The 21,170-nt window shown below is 35.8% G+C and overlaps 1 protein-coding gene across 1 annotated transcript in view; it reads left to right on the top strand.

The window, feature by feature from the left end:
* Positions 1-511: 511 nt before the first annotated feature.
* LOC108762460 (GAS2-like protein pickled eggs) overlaps positions 512-21,170 on the top strand; it is a 73,642-nt gene continuing 52,983 nt past the window's right edge. The window contains exons 1-2 of the mRNA XM_018509474.1: positions 512-978; positions 18,387-18,576. Coding sequence (XP_018364976.1) covers positions 18,406-18,576 — 171 coding nt within the window. The 5' untranslated portion in view covers positions 512-978; positions 18,387-18,405. The remainder of the gene's footprint in view (positions 979-18,386; positions 18,577-21,170) is intronic.

Here is a 21,170-nt window from a genome sequence, read left to right as displayed (position 1 = left end):
AAAACATTGTTACCCGAAGTCGATTAAGTTGCGTGATGGTATTTTACAAACACGTATTTATCGACGGTTACATGAAGATGAAAATTTTGGTCGGTAATCAATGATGCAATATATGTACAAGAAAGTGCATTTTAATTAAAAATCATTATACAAAAAGATAGAAAATGCAAGAAAAGAGACTACATCTCTAACAAAAGGAAAATAATAATATTTATTATTAGATTTTATATCTTTATTTAAAAAATCGACAGGTTTTACGAGAAAATAAAAATAAAAATAATTTAGAATTTATTGGGTAAACATAACGTTTGTTGACATACGCGCGAACGAGGGAGGTGCAATGTTTACGTATATCGACAATATCGTGCATTCTCTAATCCGTAGTGACCCCTCGCGGTGCGCCGCGGATCGACTCTGGTTCCCCTTTCCACCCGCGGTACTTCGACCGCTTGCACTGCGGCGCATTTATACGGGCGGCCTGTCTCTAGGCGCCTCAGTCTCTGATTGGGACGCGACGAGTGCGAGTATGGGGTTCGCGCGTACCCCGTGAGACGTACCGTGAGACGGCACCGCGCTTTGAATCGCTCGACGACGAGCAGCAGCGACGAAACGACACCGCGAAACCGCTCCGACGAGAAGAGCGATAAGAAACGACCCAGGACTCCTCTCCGTCTGCATGGCTCCGTAATCACCCCTCGGATCTTTGATCTATCTTCCTCCCTTTCTTTCTTCCTCTCGGCGCGCTTCCCCTGAACGACGCATTCCCCGGCGCGGGAGCGCGCCTAATCGCGTATGTCACCGGGAAATCCATCGGCTTCGACGGACATTCGATTTTCCGTTCGATGAGCGAAGGATCCGCCGCGCTGCCGTGAAACGGGGTTGACCGGTGCGCGCGCGATCGGGACTCGCCGCGCTTGTGGTGATTCGGTGGTGGTGATTTGGGAAAAGAACTTCCTCCCCCGGATTCGTCAGGCAAGGGTAAGTAGCTCCGAATCGTCTTCAGAGTATGCGCTTTTGTAAATTACACCATGTACATGTCACTACTAACTCGTGCTTGTACGATGCTTATTGAGAACGCGGTAGACATTGGTAGGTATTGAACGATCGACTTCGCGGATCGAAGGAAATCGAGGTACGTCATCTCGATTGACGTTGAAGGCGAAACGCTCGACTTGAATTAATAAGCAGGTGTATTTATGATCGGCGTATTCTGTGCCGTTTTCTTTGCGCGATGAAAGATTCATTATGCGAGACAAAAGATTATAATATCAATCTTTTATATTTCGATAGACAACAATTGATTATACGTGATTGTTGTATACATTAAATTTATATTTTGGTCAGATAGATATATTTATTATATGTATATGTAAACATAATTAAAATTTTTGAAAGAAGCGGAAAAACGTAAACTCTGGATATTTCGATAAAAAGACTTTTACCTTACTGATCTTTGAACCTTTAAATTGTAATTTGTATTATTAAACACAGTCTTATTGTGCGTAATATATAAAAATGTCGACACTTCAAATTTGTAAAGAAAGATTATATCACATGTCTCTGTAATATAACATAATAAAATTATACATATAAACATATCTGCAAAAGGATCGATTATGTACAATAATATTACCGTGACTAGAATTGTGTACATAAAATTCCTTGCGACACACCCTGTAATTAGGTAGTTAGATTTTAACGAGAAAATGGAGCATTTAAACTGCAGAACATAAATAACAGATGCATCTGTTGCATTGCAAAGATGACTCATTGGCGAGTTTCCTTATCCAATGACACTGATAAGGAAACACGGCACGCGATATGTTAATGTTAGACTTGGACTTGAAATAGATATTCAAAATGATATTCATGCAAGTAGATAATCTCGAGCAGTGAAAAACGCGCGAGATAAATTCCGTGGAAAGCATTGCAATTATAATATACGGAATTACTGTAAAGTTAAATGCATATTTTATGGCCTGTATATATCATATTTATATGTATGTATATGCATACACAATATATTATAGTATAATGTTTATATTTAATGGTACATAATGTATATTATCTATCTACCATATATAATACCTAATCCCACTGTAGATCCGTAATAGGCAATAATTAATTAAAGTCTTATTTTGTACAATTTTATACCATTATGCCTTCCTATTCTGGCTACTTAATCACCCATTAGAATCGCTTTTACAGAGAAAGTTTCATTGTTCGAGCGATCGCAAGGAGACTCTGCCCTGTAATTATTTAATCAATTATAAGTAATTGTGGTTACAATAAGGTAATATATAACAAATTATTTGTAATATGTGAACAATGATTAATTATAAGTGATCGAAATTTTATACTATTCCCACAGTATTCTTCGTATTGCGTTTACTTAATCAATCATTAAAATGACTTTTTACATAGAAAGCTTCATTGTTCCAACCATTGTAAGGAAATGTTGCATCGCAGTAACTTAATTGGAAGTCGTTAGTACAATTAGAATTACAAATCGCGTGACTTTCTTTACATTAAATAATTCCACGTGATACTCTGTGGAAATTAAGTAAATTGAGTAATTTTTTTAACAATGCATGGTTTTCAAATTCAACGATATTTTCAAAGAAACTAATTTCTTTTATAAGAAAAAATTTTATGTTGACTGTACAATAAAAAATTTTATGTTGACTTTAATTAATTTTTGTATATAAATACAATTATATATTAAGCAAAATACGTATACTGAAAAAAAAGTTGTTTACTGGACTAAATACATTTACTTTTGTAGTGATTATTTAATTTCTCATTTAAATTCAAGCATTTATATATTTTGATTAAATATACGTGAATCATGTCAACAAAATCTTAGTTTAAAACATGTTACTTATTTGAATGAACAAATATTTGCTTAACATATTTGATTGTGACCGCCGCATTTAGTTGAATCAACCAATATAATTTTAAACCAACAATTTCTTTTCTCGGTGTATTAAAAGGGAAGAGCAAGGTCGGAGATTCCGGAGAGTTATCGATCTAGATTGACGATACACGAGTTATATCGCGATTGACGAGTGCACTCGCCTGCGGGACGGCTCGCGAGTAATGGCGCGATAATTTCGTGACGATTGAATTGCCGACGCAATTACTCGCTGGAGGCGTACACTCCTGCGAGCGAAGACGATCGAGATAAGTGGACGGAGACAAAGCGTTTTGTCGCGTGAGATAGTCTCTCGAACTGTGCAACATCGTTGCGCGCAAAGCGCAACGAGATACTTTCATCCGACAATAAGTAATAAACGCAGGCGTGGTGCATAATAAGCGACGCATTATGATACCCGTGTATCACGATTACTATTGAACAGCACTGAACTTTTGTTCGATCCTTATCGATATCGCGTATGTTAGACATTGCACCTTGCACCTTAGTATCATTTTTATGATTGTTGTGTAAGACCGGAATCAGACTATGCATTGAAGATTGAGATTGAAGATTGAAGAGTAAAATTTAGCCAATGAGAATACCTTTGTTCTCATTGGTTAAATTTTACTCTTCAATCTTCGATCTCAATCTTCAATGCGTGGTTTGATTCCGGTTTAAAAGAATTTCGTATGCACACAGAAGCAGTTTTAGTGAAAGAGAATATGAGGATTTGATTTTAACAAGCAATATTTCTTTCAATTGCAATTGAAAAAATCGTGGGAACAATTTTTATCCTATCTCTTATTTGATATTAGTAATTGCGTTGCCATTAAAATTTCGATACATTAACAATATTTTAATATCTATCGATTTTTGTGTTAATATATTACATCTATATCTCATAAAAATACATTTAAATAATGTAGAACAAGTTTATAACTATTTTTGCGCTTTCGCTTACACAGAAATTCAATTTAATACTGAAAATTATCTACTTGTTTGGAATATCAAAAGCAGGGTTGGGTGTGTATAGTGCCAAGTTAAAAAGCTAAAAGTTAAGTTAAAAAGTTGAAAAGTTAAATAATTTTAACTCAACTTAGTTACATTTTAGATTACTCTTAACTTTTTAACTTTATTTAGTTACATTTTATCGATAACTATTAACTTTTTATTTAAATTTTTTGAATTATATATATATATATATATATAAAACAGTATATATAAACAAAAAGTTTAAATAAAATATAGAGTATATTCTAAATGAAGTATATGTTTGTCATTTCCGTTATTTGTAAGACTCTGAAATCATAAAATAGAAAGAAATTTAACTTTTAATTTTTCAATTACTTTTTTTTATTAAAAGCATTGGACAAAAGCATTGGACAACGGTTAATACTTAAAATAAATAATTGATCATTACTTTCCAGTATTAAATTTTTGTAAGGGTTGAGTACACAGTATTATAAAATATGCCGATAAATAATATTATTACTCATCGTACAAAACTGAAGTCATTCGACAAAACACGGTATTCGCCGTATTATTGCTGCTTTATCAACTTACATCATAGACGAATTGCGTCCCTATATTTCGCAATGGATCGCTGCGTATTGCGCGAGCATCGCAGCTTCGAAACACCGTGCTGCTCGTTACGGCTGTTCTCCACAGTTAAAAGTGAATGGGGAACCCGCTCATTCATAAGATTTTCTTCCGAGGGGGGCAGAGACCAGCCGCGCGTTCCCTGCTCGTCGTCCAGTCTCGCTCGCTTCAGCACAGCGTCGAGCGTGCGCGGAGGAGCGATGCGCTTTGCAGCGACTGGACATGCAACTTATCACGCTCACTAATACGAAATATCTCTCGATCAAAGGACGACGCTTGCGAAAAAGAGGGTCTTGGAATAAATATTTATAGTCTCTCGCTCCTGAGCTCGTTTCGCTTCGCGTAAGTGAACGAGTTTCGTGAAGACCGAAACATGGATAACGATTTCACATTTGTAACAAGAAGCATTGAAGACATTATATTAGTTTGTTATCTAAACATTTTAAAGTTACCAAATGTTCCCGTTTTTCAGTTGGACTTTTATGTGCTATTGTTAGTAATTTAAAGGATGGTAAACATTGAAAACTTTTTACTCTTATTGTTAGTATACATGATAATATTTCAATATTTTATTACACACGATGGGTTGTTGTATCTCGAGTTTTCGTCATTTTTACAAGTCTGTATAAAAATTATTAAGCAATTATTCTTTACATATACCTTAGAAAGTATCTACAAAATTGTGTATTAAAAAAAGAAAAAGATAGAAATTATAATTTAATCAAATACTCCTAGTATATTTGAAAGAAAAGAAATTACAGGACACGAATGACCGAATCATGTATATTAAGGGGTTTATTAAATTTCGATTTATCTATAGTGCATTTTGTTAAACAGAATAAAACATTATTTAAAATAACACTAGTTTTATGTTACCTTTGTTTTAAAAAAGTTGAAATTTGTTAATTTAATTTAAAAAATCTAGACTGAGAGAAAAATGTTTGATATTTTTAACTATAATTACATATTACTATAATTATGATTATTACTGCTCTCATAATAATGATAATAACAGTAACTATGCATATAGTTCTAGCAACAAATGTATATAGTTGGCAATAAAAAATACGATTGTCCCAAAATATAACTATAAAATTATAGTCACTTGAATTATTTTTATGGTAATTTCAACTATTTTATGAGATTATAATAACTATAATTATAGTCATTTTAGGCTGCAAACTATTATATACATTTATTGCTAGAACTATATACATAGTTACTGTTATTATAACAGTAATAAACATAATTATAGTAATATATAATTATAGTTACAAATACAAAACGTTTTTCTCTCAGTGTGATAACCTTATCGTAGACACTCTATCGTGTCGAGAATGTTTTAACGATTTCTCTACATACGTAACAGGAAATTGATTACTATCTCTCCGAAATGTTTAACGGAATTACACTTTAATTTAAGTGTACGACTTCTAAACGGAAGTTGAACATTAAGTAATGTGTAATGCAGAATTAATTAATGCTGATATATAAAGACGATTAAGTGATGAACACTGCATAAACACATTAACTGCACAAAAACATGGGACTCTAATTACTAGCTGACATATTCAGAAAATGATTAACTAACAGCCGATCCAAGCCGGCTTTATATCATCGTTATATTCAAGAATATACACTTAGAAAGCACAGTTTTACTGAAGTATCTAAAAATTTAGCTACAGATACAGATCTGAAGATAACTTTATTTGGACCATAAAAATTATGTAGGACGTTTAAATTTGTTGCTAGAATGTTAAAAATTTTTGTAGCATTGTTATTTTTAAATGATGCAGCAAATCCGATTTTTTCTTGCACCAATAATAGAATCTTTAAACTGTATGCGGTCACATTAATGCAACAAATCAGTGTTTGGATAAAAAGAGAGAAAGAGAGAGAGAGAGAGAGAGAGAGAGAGAGAGAGAGAGAGAGAGAGAGAGAGGGCGGGGGGACATGTCGGCTTTATTTTGCGGAAAAATACACGGCCCTTACGCGGTTTGTAGAGATTTAATATTGTTAAAAAAACGCGGCGATAACGCGGCCGAAACATCTCTCTCGTTAATTCCATCTCTCGTTCGCGCTCGACGTCGGCAGATTGTAATGTATACCGAACATCACGATTAATGAACGGCTGTCAACGGCGTTGCATCGCCGGAAAATCATTTGCACGTATATCGTGGGTTATAAGCGCTGTCGAGATACGTTTGGCGCGAGACGTGTGCTCGTGCATCGGATTAAGTTGGATTTCAGTACGTACGCGCATTTTGATATTCCGATGACAGGCACTATCCTTAGAGCAATCAAGAAGTGTATAATTTTTGCGAAGGGAGATTATGGACGAAAACCGAGCTGCTAGTTTCGAAAGCACATAAGAGAATGGAGTTTCTCCCAGGTGGAGAAATTATAATGTCAGAGAAGCGACAAACTCTGCACTGAGATGTTGAAATGAATTTTCTTGTTTACGGATTCTTTTTTTCGGTCAAAAATTTGGAATCGAATTTTTTTTTTTTTTTCTTTTGGACGTAATTTAGGGTCCTCAGGGTGGCAGAATTTTATTCGAGTGTTCTTGAGATTCAGCCTCGAGTATGGAACACGCGCGATTGTCAATACGATTATGGAAATGGACCTCCACGAAAGGAGAAGGAAAAGGAGCAAACGAAAGATGCGAGGGAGAGGGCAATAAGTCCGGCCGAGGCGGGAGGTGATCAATCTCGGCGCGCTCGAAGGTAACTTTACGGGCCGGCGCGTAATGATAAACGACTTTGGAGCCGGTGCTCCGGATGTTATCGGGCCGCACGTAGCCCAAGATATCGCGTTTCTCGTTGCCGTTGCAACGCGGGCCATGCGCGACCATGCGCGACGCCGATTTGCATTCGCGCTCGACTACGTGCGCGGGCGTAGCCAGGCCCTGCCAGGCCCTGCCCGAGCTCGTCGTCGTTTCCGTCGTCGTCATCGTCATCGTCGTTGGAAACAGGTTCATTCCGCCGAGCGAAATGAATGAAATCGTTAGGCGTTACGAAAACGCCAACGCTGCAGCGCTGCGCCAGATCGTTTATCGGTCCCCGATATCAGTGCGCGTTCGAGTGCAATTATGCGTCGCGTAACTCGACGCGCGTTGCGTTGCGTTGCGCGCGAGAGGGAACAGGCGCCGGCTTACACATCCGGTTTCCCGGATATACGGCGTCCATTGGGATGCCTGTCATACTGTCTGTTGAACGCGACGCTGCGTATCATTCGTTACTAAAATCTATAACTTAATTACAGGGGCTGCCAAAAGTTTCAGGCTAATTTTATTGTATTGTTCAGGTAAAGAATTTTTACAGATAAAGATATGGTATGTGAATACTTAATATATTCTAGTATTTAAAATATCGTGTTCATAAGTCGATTATAACAAGAATTCTAAACGAATTCTTTATGAAGCTTAAAAAAAGGCTAATAAACAGTATAATGCATGTTTTCCTGCTGGATTATTTGCGTTTTGTAAATTACTAGGAATTTTGCGTTCTGTGTGGTGCAACTCTGATAATTTAAGTTTAATATAAATTGAAAAAAAAATAGATTTTACAACAAAAATTGTCAAAAGTTATACGTTGGCGAAAAGTTTTGGCAGCCACTGTATGATGTATTTTTCGACAACTTCGCAACATTTATGAATGAAACTGAATGGTAATTCTAATAGAAGTAAAATGCTTATATGAGCCTTCGATTGTTACTATTGTTAATACATAAATATAGTAACACAGAGAAAAATATTTCTTTGGATTTAATAAATTTTATTATATCCAAATAAATTTGTTATTTGGAATGGTTCAAACAAACCAATGTTTGAATCAATAAGTGTGATTGTTTGAATTTGAAATAATGTATATCTTCGCCTTAAATATATTATTTGTTTGAATATATAATGTCTATCTTCGGTATTCGCGTGATCAAACTGTACGGCACAAACGTAATTGATGTAGCACTGCTCGTTTAATCCTGTTGTGACGTACAAGCCATTGTTTCTATATTTTCGGCCAAAATATGTAATGATTGTTCTAAGAAAGCAATTATTTGCATGGAAACAACTTACATCAATATATTTTGCCATTTTCAAATAAATAATTTGTTTTATTGTTTGTATTCATTCACAGAAAAAAAAACTATTCTTAAATCAACCATAATATACCATATATATTATACCCATATATAAGCAAAAATATTATAATCTTGCTTCTAAGATATCAATCTTGATTTGATTAAATTTGTTTTGATGCAAGTATTACTTAATTCAAGACTTGCTTAATTAAAAATCTTATATCAATACAAATTCAAGACTAAAATTTTTAAAGCAAGATTACAATATTCTTGCTTATATATGAATATATTATGGTTGATTTAAGAATAGTCTTTTTTTCTGTGTTGTAACCAAATAATATATTATTTAATTGAAAGATATTACTTCAAATAATAATGTTATTTCTGTCAAGCAATAGAGGTTTTTTGAATGAAACAATAAACTTTTTATCGAAACAAATAATTTCGTACAGGCATATGTTGTATCAATGAAACAAATTTTAGTCAAATAAATAGGAATACTAAATCCAAAGAAACCTTTTTCTCTGTGTATTTATAAAGCAATATAATTCACGTATCTGTACATTCCAATTAGTTGCAAATTGTATCTATCGCGTTATAAATATTTAATTTACGTATCAACATTCGTAGCATCAACATAGGCGTTTTACTTTTTATTAGGTTTATTTTAGAAGGAAACAAGACTACACACACGCAACAAAACAAACTAATATTACTATTTTATTTTGTTTCAATAATTTGAATAATTTTCTAATATTATTATTTAAGATCTATTTTATTAGAAGAGTATAGGAAAAGTTATCGCTTACGATGTATAAAAATCTAAATATAATCTTCATGCCGGAAATGTTTAACTTTAGACGGGAAGGCGTAAATGACGACGGCTTTACCAGTTTGGTCATGTTTGTTTTGGAGACAGATGCCGCTGTGTATCGCGATGTGTGTTTTGTACAGGATTATGTTTATACTCTTAAACATCGTTATACATACTAATAATAAGAGATTTTAAAGCAAACAGTTTCCTGGGACAAAGAAACGCTGTAATTCTTATGCGCGTGAGTGGGCTTTTAATATCTCAACAACGATGATATCTCGAATCTGAGTTTCTTCCACCCCGCAATGTAATCGTTATACGATTGCACTGCCTCCCGTTGCTCGAGTATCTCTTCTTGTTACATGAAGGAATAGCACCTAGATAATTGTAGAATGTTTATGACGTGATAAAAGCGGAATGTTATAGTTCGCGACGATAAATATTCTGAAAAAAGTGTCTTATACGATGATATGTTCGAAAGTCGTTATGCTATTGCGAAAATTCTGCTGCGCATATCTTATGCAACGCACGAACAGATAATTCATAATATTTTATGAATAATGGAGGAACGGAATATGCATAAAAGAGACGTATTCATAAAATATTTATTGGCCTACTTATATTTAATTAGGAAAGTTTGTCAAGTCTAACAGGATTGGCAGATCTCTCTCGAATATCTCTATTATGCAAATTTCTGTGCGTTGTCTTTATTTGACGGAGATATAGGAACACTTACACAATTTTTCGTCGCCTGCGTTCACGTTCTTACGTAGACGCTGAGACTTCTACTATAAAATACATTTATCGAACATGAAATGGATGAGTCTTATCGAGCCGCGAATAATCACGCGGAGTTCTGTCGTGGGACGACTCCGTGGCGAAAAAAAAAGGGGAACATAGTTGATATTTAATGGACTGTAAAAGAGCAAATGACCATTAATTGCGCGGCGCGCCTCATTACGCTTGCATGAAACGAGCATTATACGTCCCGGGCGGATTCGTTTTCTATATTTACCTTTCGCGAAATTATCACATCGGCCATCGCCATAATTACGACGCAGCGAGACTTTCAATTTATCGCGATCTTGTTTTCCCTTAATAATATATCGGTGCTATCTTTGGGTACGACGCAAGAATGTTGTCGTCGCATTGCTCGCGTATAACGTAACATTACTTTAACGCGCGCGCGATTAAATTGCGCGGCCGGCGGCGGCCGATCGAGCGCAAACACTCGTATACGCCTCTCACATCTCGCGCATATGTGTATCGCACACAGTATTTATAAATTGCAAGATTGTAAAGGATCTAATGTGAAATCACCGGAACGTAGGGTAATTTAATAAAGCATCAGAAATCGTTCGTAATTACTCATAAAGTCTTACCTAAGACGAGATCTTGATATGGATTTGTGAAGGAGAGGACTACCTGCGCGAGATAGGCGAATGTAACTCGTACAAAACATCACCGCACATGCAAATATTATATTACGTGATTACTGTTTAGTGTTTACATAACTCATCTCGCATAATATTTATCGTAATCGACGATGAATGAGGGGAGGATGAATCGGATTGTATGAAGTTAACTCGCGCGCGCCCCAGAGATATTGTAGTAATAGGGTGTAAGAGTAACTGCTTCCTGGCGATTATAGTTGCTAAAGTAAGTCGTAGGGATCGAGATTGTGTGTGCATGCACTGAGAGAAAAATGTTTTGTATTTGTAACTGTAATTATATATTACTATAATTATGATTATTACTGCTATAATAATAACAACTAGCTGTGTATATAGTTCTAGCAACAAATGTATATAGTTGGCAACCTAAAATGATTCAAGTGACTATAATTTTATAGTTATATTTTGGGACAAATAAAAAATATGATTGTCCCAAAATATAACTATAAAATTACAGTCACATGAATCATTTTTATGGTAATTTCAATTATTTTATGACTATAATAACTATAATTATAGTCATTTTAGGTTGCCAACTATTAGGTGTTAAACTTAATTCCTGCCGTTTTTCCTCTCTAAAATTGATTTATTTCGAAGGGAAGATGAATGAATACCTTAATCAACATAATTTCCTCCATTTTCTACTTTATTACTAATTAATAATACTTTATTAATAAAACTTTGATTAAGGTATTTCTCTTCGAAACAAATCAATTTTCGAGACGAAAAACGGCAGGAATTAAGTTTAACACCTAATATATACATAGTTACTGTTATTATTATAGTAGTAATAATCATAATTGTAGTAATATGTAATTATAGTTATAAATACCAAACATTTTTCTGTCAGTGTGTGTGCGTGTATGCGTGCGCATCCGTAAGTGTCGCCAGGCGACACATAAAAATGATAAAGCAAGTCGAAACGGCCGGAATTAAGTTGCCGGGCGACTCGTAAGGATGTTTATAAATTTTTTTTCCATTTAATCCGGTTCGGATTTCTTTAATTCTATTCATCCGCCTCACCGTCTTCATTGCTATGCGACGCGATTGGGAGGATGTTTCGAAAGATTAAGTCGCGCGAGAGACCGAGCGCAGAACGACGTCCAAAGTGTTTTGACATCCCCGCGCGACACTTTCCTGACTGCGTCATTGCCGTCATTTCATTTTCCGTCGAGCGCGACTTCATTGTTCACGCTGAGAAAGGGTTCCGCGAGCTCCTTATTATTCCATTGAGCGACACATAAGGGACGGAATATTAAGAAGTTGCTGCCCTACGGATATCGCGCGCACGTTCGTTCCCTATGAAAGCGCGTTCGTAAGTTTATCTACGTGAGCGCACTTTAAAAGGCGCGCTACACCTGACATAACGGTGCATCACGGCGTGTCTACGCGATGTCACGAGGAGCTGCATATGCTGATAAGTCGGGAGCGCGATTATATTCTCGCAGAATTTATTTCCAGAGATATCAATTTCTCCTGAACATCAATATATATATTTTTACCTTAATCCTTCGTTGACATATCTCTTTTTTCGATTGCTTTTTGGCACACTGGGTGGCTCACACCCAGAGCAATGTTTAAACAACTGACATTCTTATTTAAAAAATCCAATCAATATGAAAAAAATTATGGGTCAATTTCAAGGTCTGTAGAATACATTCGAATAGTTTTTGATTGAAATTTCATTACAGTTTTTGTGAAAAAAATTCTTGATTTCAATGAATAGAGAAAAAACGAGTAAAATCTTTGAAAAATTGTAACTTTTAAAAAATCCAATATTAAAAGTTAATAATTTATAGAATTGTTGTTCAGATATGATACTTTGAAAAAAAATTAGTTTGTAAGTTGGTTTTGAATAAAGGGTATTTATTTTGCATATTGAATGCAGGCTATTTTGGAAATTGAAAAACACAGAGAAATTGAGTCCTATTTTGTTACCATAATTTTCATAAAAATGGACATATTTTAACTAATTTTTTTTTTAATCGATGGAGAATTGATTAAGGAATAAGTCCATGATGTGTAAAAATCGATATAGAATTAAGGACCTTTGAGATATATAGGTTCAAAGAAAAAGAAAAGTTTAGAGACACAAAAAATCTCGATTTAGCAAATTGCATTGAGGTTTCTGGGACTTCAATGTGTATAGCTAGGATTAAGTTGGCACTGCTCAATATATTGATTTGATACTAAAACAATGGTTAAATTTGACACTATAGATTTAACGGTGTACAATAATATTTTTCTTAATAAGATCCAAAAATGTTATTTCAACGCTCTATAAATTCCATATCTTATAAATTTCAATGAAACTTGGTTTCAAGTTTCGGACTTCAAGATTCAAGTTTCAACTAACGGACTGTAATTTCAGATACAGATTTTTATTAGAATCCGTCATAACGGAATTTCGTATCTAAAAAAACACGCTAGTTATATAGACGGTAATACCACATAATTATAAAGCTCTAGTTGTGCCATAAATAAAATACTGTGAGGTTGACAACGCTTACATCGATAATCGACATCTATGTTACTCTGGCGCCAAAATGGAAACACGCTTTACTATTTAGTACTTAGCAAAGTCATCGATTATTCATCGTGAAACGAGCGATCGTGCGTAGGAACACATAAAATCCCGTTAACCACTTTGCGAAATAAAGGAGGACGCTATCAATTCCCGAACGCCTTTCGCCTGGCTGCGAAGATAGCGCGTGTTTAAGGATTAAATTCCACGGTGCATCCGCGTGCATCCCTAATAGATTCCTCGGTGCTGCACCGACATTTATGAAAGCCACGGCGAACTCCGTAAAGTGCAACGACGTTTTACAGTATTTTACACACTCACAACCCCGCTGTGATTCAGCAACTGCCACCTTCGCCCTTTCGCGGATGGCGATAAAATGCCACAAATTAGCCTGTAAATTAGCCACCAGTCGCCCACAGATGCTCGCTCGTTTTTCACCCACCATGTATGTTGCCGAGTGTTTTAAGTTATTTTTTTATCTTGTGACAATATATTTCTACGTTATTTATAGGAAGGATTCCAATAACGCGGTCACTGTTATCAAAAAGGCAATGGTAATCCAATCCCTTGAGCTAAAAAAACATTTCTTATTTTTAACTTTCATGTATATCGAAATGTAAATCAATCCATTTCTGTGGTTTGTTTGGTTTCAAAGTCAACACATGCATTAATAAATAATTAATTAAATTTTAATAAAATTTAATATTTCTTCAGTTGAATTTTTTAATAATATATTAAATAAAAATGGACCGAGAAATGTTCAACACAAATGAATGAAGAGGGTCATATTCGATCAAGGGTGACTAATAATTATTAAAATAATTATTAAAAATAATAATTATTATTATTATTATTACTGATAATTTTTAAAATCCCGATACAATGATTTTTGACGAAGTTATTTTATCTCGAAATTTGCCTATTTTTGCAGGATAGAACAGGTGATGATTTAATTTTGTTGAATAGTGTATTATAATATGTGTATATTTGTGTCAATTTTGTACAATTTCTAGTACAAGTAATTGTACGCCAATACATTATTTAACTCTATTATTTTAGTTAATTTAATGATATATTGAGTATGAATAGTGAAGATCTGTAAAAATTATTAAAACTAATTCAAATTGGTTATAATTTGAAATTATAAATTTTTAATAGTTTTTTTTTCATGCCATAAAAAAGAACTGCTTTTACTCGTTCGCGTCACTAACTGAAAGTCGAACTGTACAGCTGTATCATATCGTACGATGATACATTTTATCAAGTTGGTAAGATATCTGAATACAGAATTCCACGGATACGCGATAAGCGTATCGTATAAAATATCACGCCAAAAGAGGATCGATAAGGCGTATATGTACAAGTCAAGTTGTTCGTTCCAGACGAGCCGTTTCCGCGGTCCGCGGATCGGTCTATTCATTTGCTGCCGCTATCGACTTAAACTTTGGCATTTTCAAACGTTGTGTGCATAATAATGCACCCGATTGCAGTGTACGCGTGGCGTCGACATGGGGCGTGTTGCCGCCCGAGGCGAGACGCGCGCGAACGAGGAGCGCGTGCGTTGTATCGCGGGAAACACGATACGATGACATTTCGCAGTCACCTTTCGTAAACCATAATCCCGCAATCGTGGCTGCCGACGCACGAATCCCTCATCTCTCGCCTCTTTACGATCCGCGCCCGCGTCGCTTACGTGCTAATCCCCTTCTTCGTGTCCGCCGCGCCGCGCCGGTCTTTCTTCATGCCTCTCTTTCTCCTTTTCCTCCCTTCGTCATTCTTTGCATAATGCCGTAGACGTTAATAAATTATGGTCTTGAATGCGCAGGGATGAGAAGTGCCGGCTCCAAAGTCACCGAGTCCATCTTCATTTGTGGGCCTTAAAAAAAAATCGGAACCGACATTTCCTTCTAAAGTTCGACTAGAGATGACGGCATATTTTATTCTTTAACTTTGAACGTTTTGAACTCGGAGCCTAACCTTCCAATTAATCTTCCGCTAAATAATTTTTACTATACGTTTGTATATTACTTAAAGTGATTTTCAGTTTCTGATCTTGAAGATGACTCTCTCAAGTTAATTTTAGTCAATCTTTGAGGAAGATTCGTTCAGTTAAAGAGGGTCCAGACCGCATGGAAACGAGGTTTTGTGGGGTCCCATGAATGGAGTGTTTTATCGCAGTCGGATATTATGGCGGCGGCGCATCTGCGATGGATTATTTCCCACGATTATCTTCTCCGGTCGGTGCATGCCGGTGGTTGGAAAATAGGATGTTTAGGAAGCGGGGAGGGGAATATTTAATTTCGCACACACTTGTCGATGACCTCAGAATTGTGGGAAGGAAAATATATGTCTATATTATGTCCGTATTAGACTATTGAGATTGTGGGATTAATTTTAACTAATCGAAAGCGAGGAAACCAATATCAAGTTTAATGAACTTTGCTCTGATTGATCAAATTCAACCTTAATCTCATTCTATTGTTTGATACTGGCTTTAAAGATCCTATAGTATAACATATGTACCTACTAGTGTATGTGTATATTATACTACTACTGTACATGTGTATGTGTATACTATAGTCTCTGGTCTATATTAGAGACCCTCTAAGAAGAGTCTGGACACGAACTGTGTATTGTCTTTAGTTTTAACAAAATCACGCGGGAGAAGACATACATTCTCTATTCCTTTCTCTTTCTCTTTGATTTTTTCTCTCTCTTTTTCAGGAGTTGATAAGATATGACGGACTAATCAAAATTGGCTATCTCATACCTAGACTCTTAGAGAGTCTCTAGTCTGTATTATACATTGTCCTAAATATCTCTTCAAAGAGAATAATATATGTGAATTAATATTTTGTACACATATATAGAATTAATAGTTTAATATCAAATACAGAAATGACACAATTTTCAGTAACATCTTTTACCATAGATGCGAAAATCGACCTTAATTTTGCTTCACGCAAACATTTTGAAATTTATCGACGGTCACTGATCTCGTGGTTGTTGCAGACTTCCTTTTGAACCCGGCAATACAGTCAGACGCATTAATTCATCCGTGCCCATTCGGCTGGCGCAATGTCTACTCATTAATTCGCCGCGACGCGCGGCGTAGGCTTATTTATCAAATACCTAAGTTCCGTTTGTCTCTCTCTCTCTCTCTCTTCTTCTCTTGCTCTTGCCAGAGATTTCCATTCAGCGGAACTCGAGCCAAAACGTCGTCCTTACCGACGCGACGCTATTCAGTCGCTGTATCGGAGCGACCATGTCTTACAATGAGTTCACTTGCGACACTGTGAGTCTCGTCAAGCTCCCGATATTACCTGTACATTACTCGACGAGTTGCGCACAATGTTGTTGATGGAGATTTATATACCTGGTCGCTCTGAAAACGTAGCAGGAACTGAATGACTAAGCGAACGTACGTAAAGTATGTTTGTTCATTCAGAAATAAATATACGATTAAATAATAGGAAAAATATTTATAAAATATTATTTGTTTTTTTAAGACAATTAAACTTTCTATTTTTGTAACAAAGAAAATTTTGATGAAAAGAAAAAAAATTTCCTATACAACACAGATTACCAAGAATTGTCTTAAATTGTTCAGAGGATGTCCTTATGTCCGGGCGTTCTCAGGACGTCCCTCGGATAAAGTGTGCTGTGGGTTTACGTAATATGCATACAAATAATTCAAGTTATGCATGTGCTTCAACGACAAAGTTCATAGACAGAGAGTTTACCTACGTTTTCGGTTAAGCTGGGTCTCGTACAATCGTGACTTTATCATACATGGGTAGTATCATGGCAGAATGCAATAGGTATTTATATATATACATATATACGTAAAGGGTGGTTGTATAACGAGTATAGGGGCGAATATCACGGGGATGACCGCGCCATTGTCAACAGAGACACCCGGAGTGGCCATTGTCTGGCGGAGCCCCGCGATTTTTATTCATCGGACGTTTATAATCTACCTCTTGCATCTGCGAAATAATGCCCGCGGATTTGCATACGCAACGGTATCTGGACGTGGAAATATCGCGTGAGAAAACGAATCGGGGCCCCGTTAGCGACGGCATATTGCAATTCCCGTGCGTGGCGAACGTAGCTTTCGTCGGACGATTAATAATCGTTGATTATGATCCGGAATATTTCAAGAGTTGAAAAATGATAAAACTTTAATGGAACGCATATCGATTACAAAATTTATGCAATATATATTGTAAACGCAGTTAACTAAATATTTAAAAAATGCGATTGAATTTAAATTATATTGAACTATATCAGTATGCACTCAAAATATCTAAATATTAAATGCAGAGAGGAAAAATAAGTAAAATACAAGAAATTAATTCAGAATAAAAAAATTATTATAAAAACACAAGATCAATGTAGATAAGGAGAACAATCATTACTTGATTGATTGAAAAGTTAAGGAGTTAAAATTATCGATGAATTTTAAGGATTTTAAGAATTTAAGAGATCTGAAAATTATACTAAAAGGTTGCCATTTTCGAGCTGTAAGCAACCATAAGATCCTGTTTGGTCCTTTTGGGGTCCACATGGATTTAAAAAGGTGCGGAAGTTCTCTGTTATGATAGCATCGAAGTCTCTTCTCAGTTCTAGCCAAACAAACTAGTCTAAACAAGCGCATGTGAAAAAAAATACAAATCGCAAAGCTCCTAAATAAAAAGCATAAAGTTAAAAACTTGAAAACTTATCGATATAAAACGATGTATAAATGTAACGAGATATATCTTATTGAGTTATTATATAATATCAAATTTTCAGGCAAATGATATAAATTAACGATAATTTAAAACTGTTCATGATATTATGTTAGTTTGTAATATTCAAATAAAGAGAAAGAAGAGCAAAAGAGAAAATAAAAAAAATGAATAATTCTTTAAATACAAACTTGATATATACATTCCGTTTTAATATAATTTATGATTTATAAAAAATTTAATATAATTTAATATCTACTTTCAGTTTCCGAATCGTTGAAATCATGTCGGTGCTATTGGAAGGAAGGTCGTACAGGCCTTTCAAGTCCTCGGAGGAGTATCTAATAGCGATGAAGGAAGATCTGGCGGAATGGCTGAACGCCCTGTATCCAGAGCTCAGGATCAATCTTGACAATTTCATGGACAGGCTGGACACGGGTGTCGCTCTATGCAAAGTGAGTGTGTCACAATGATTTGCCTGTCAACTTACAACTATCGCGGAAGCACGATTGTCCGTGCGGTTTAACGTTCGCCATGCCACGCTCGTAACGAGGCGATCCTTATCTGTGACTTATCGTCGTCGAAAAATTCCCCTTGCAATCGCGATATACCCATTGACCTCAATCTTAGAGCACGGTTGTCACGGTTCTCCCGCTCGTTCCGCGTTTATTTTCTCGCCGGCTGGTAAACATCCGCCTGTATATACGAAGTATCGCGAAAGTACATTAGCGACGTGATTTCTTTAGAAGTATACGTTCCTTGGTGAGTATTTTGCGGTAAGTTGTTATTTGAAGCAATGTAAGCTGTAAATCTTAACTCTGAATAATAGATATTACCATAATATTGATGACATAAGCATTAGATATGGATGCGGGTTAAAAGTGCAGGAAAAACTTCGGTCGTGCTAAATTAGTTCTTTGAAATTCGGATATGAAGCTTCCTGTCGAAACACTGGCGTCATTCACAAACACACGCGGCACGCGCTGAAGACGCATAAAAGATGCACGTGCGTGCACTGTGACAAGGAGGAAGAAGGATGCGGATGACGTCCAGCGGAAGCTCTTCGTCCTGCGTGGCGTGAATTACGATTAACTTTAATGCAAGTGGGAAAAACAACGAGTAAGATGTGTCTTTAAAGAACTCTTTTATTTCTCCAGCCGTTTTTATTCATTCTTAAAATGTTATTAATACGTTATCATTATTTTGATAATAAAAATTCGAATATATAAATCGAGTATATAAATCAATAAAAAATGTTTGTTATATTAATTCTACAAATTTTAAAACTTGAAATTCAATTTCACTTATTAATTAACAAGTAAAAGTAGGTTATTGGTAATCTAATAGTATTTTATCAATAGACAATCGCAACTCTATTAAAAATTCATTCCCTTATTTTTATAATTATTTCAATAATATTTTTAGCCATTTTTATATTTTCAGAAATAAATACACGAAGAGCGCACGATTATATTTTCTTCCTCCTTTTCGATATATTTACTGTAAAAATGTATTTTTTCACGAGACATGTAATAGCGAATATAGATGTCTACTTAAACGAAGTTGAAATTATGCATGTGACAACACGTGTTACTTTTTCGTCAATAAGCGACAACGAGTAAAACCTGTATGCTAAAATCACTGGACTTTTATTGACGCGCGGTGTTGAAACAAAAAAATATTAAAAAAGCAGAACATATGCGTACAACCTGTATCTCCCACACGACCATGCCACTCAACATGTAGCGGCGAATAGAGTAGTCATTCGCAAGCGTGACCGATCGGCTGTCGACGGTGTACACGGTCAGCTTATTAGCTCGCGCATTATTAAAGCAATTTTAACGAGTCATTAAGGGCACGGCAAATTGGAGCGTTTAAAAAAAAATACGAGACACAATGAGTAATGGTTTAATTACCCGATTAATGCGGTCGGCAATCGCGACGCTCTTATGCCGGACCACAATCGCGTGGAAATTATGGGTTTGAGATTTGCACGTTTGTATGCAATCGTGAGCCGAGATAAGTGTCGAGGCGATAGAACAACGCTGGGCTGTGAATATTATCGGCTGATTCATTATTATTGGGAACGCGGGAAAGCAAAGAGCCGTCAGTGCAAACGCAATATACGTCATTATAATCCGCTAATTAAAATTTGTTATTCGATAAACGACCGTCCAACATGTCGTGGATTCTCATACTTTTATCATCGCCATTTTATCCGTATAATGGTTCCTGGAACGATACCGCGCCCGATCAATCGCAATCCAGCGTGGATCGATCCGCGTGCCGGATCGAGGCTCGAATCGACTTTCACTGATCTACCGATGACGATCCATCGCGGCCACTCGAGCCAACCGAAACGAGCTCCATTCATCGCCACGGGCCCATAACATCCATCGGACGGGTATCAACGCGAAGCGCGACGCTCACATAAATGCTGGGATATCGGCTATATCGCGCTCGTTATTAGCACCGCCATCGTCGTTATAAATTTATGCTGGATAAATATTTAGAGTAGGCAGAGGACGATAAAATTATGGCAGCTCGTTCGCGGTTCATGCGTACGCTATGTGCCAACTCGGAGAAAGTCATTGGTGCATCGATATGCGCCTAAAGCCCGATTCAGGCTACGGTGAACCAATAGAAGAATTTTTAACGTCAAGTTAAACTATTAATGTTAAGTGGGGATTTTGGTCTAGAAGCTTGATTTTTAGGCTATCACGAATTTTTTCTGAAAAATTCGTAAGGTCTATTCAAATCAAAGTTGTTCCTACATATTAATACATATTTCAAGTATCTTTTAGAATTTTTTTATTGTAATTTTCCAAGAAACAAGCCTTATATAACAGTTTATGTAAAATCATGAAAAAAATAAGGCAATGACCATGATTTCTTAAAATCTATTTGATTAATTATAACCAGGCAAAGTTTTACATTATTATCAGGTTAGATCTCATTACAAGTTAGTAAAAAAGTAAACAAACCAGACTTAATTAATATATACTTATCGTTATCAGATTTTGAAGGAACGAGAGATCATAACAATAAT

Source organism: Trachymyrmex cornetzi, unplaced genomic scaffold (genome assembly GCF_001594075.2).
Source record: "Trachymyrmex cornetzi isolate Tcor2-1 unplaced genomic scaffold, Tcor1.1 scaffold299, whole genome shotgun sequence".
NCBI classification, from domain to species: domain Eukaryota; kingdom Metazoa; phylum Arthropoda; class Insecta; order Hymenoptera; family Formicidae; genus Trachymyrmex; species Trachymyrmex cornetzi.
Note: the sequence above shows the minus strand (reverse complement) of the source record. Positions and strands in the feature narration are given on the sequence as shown.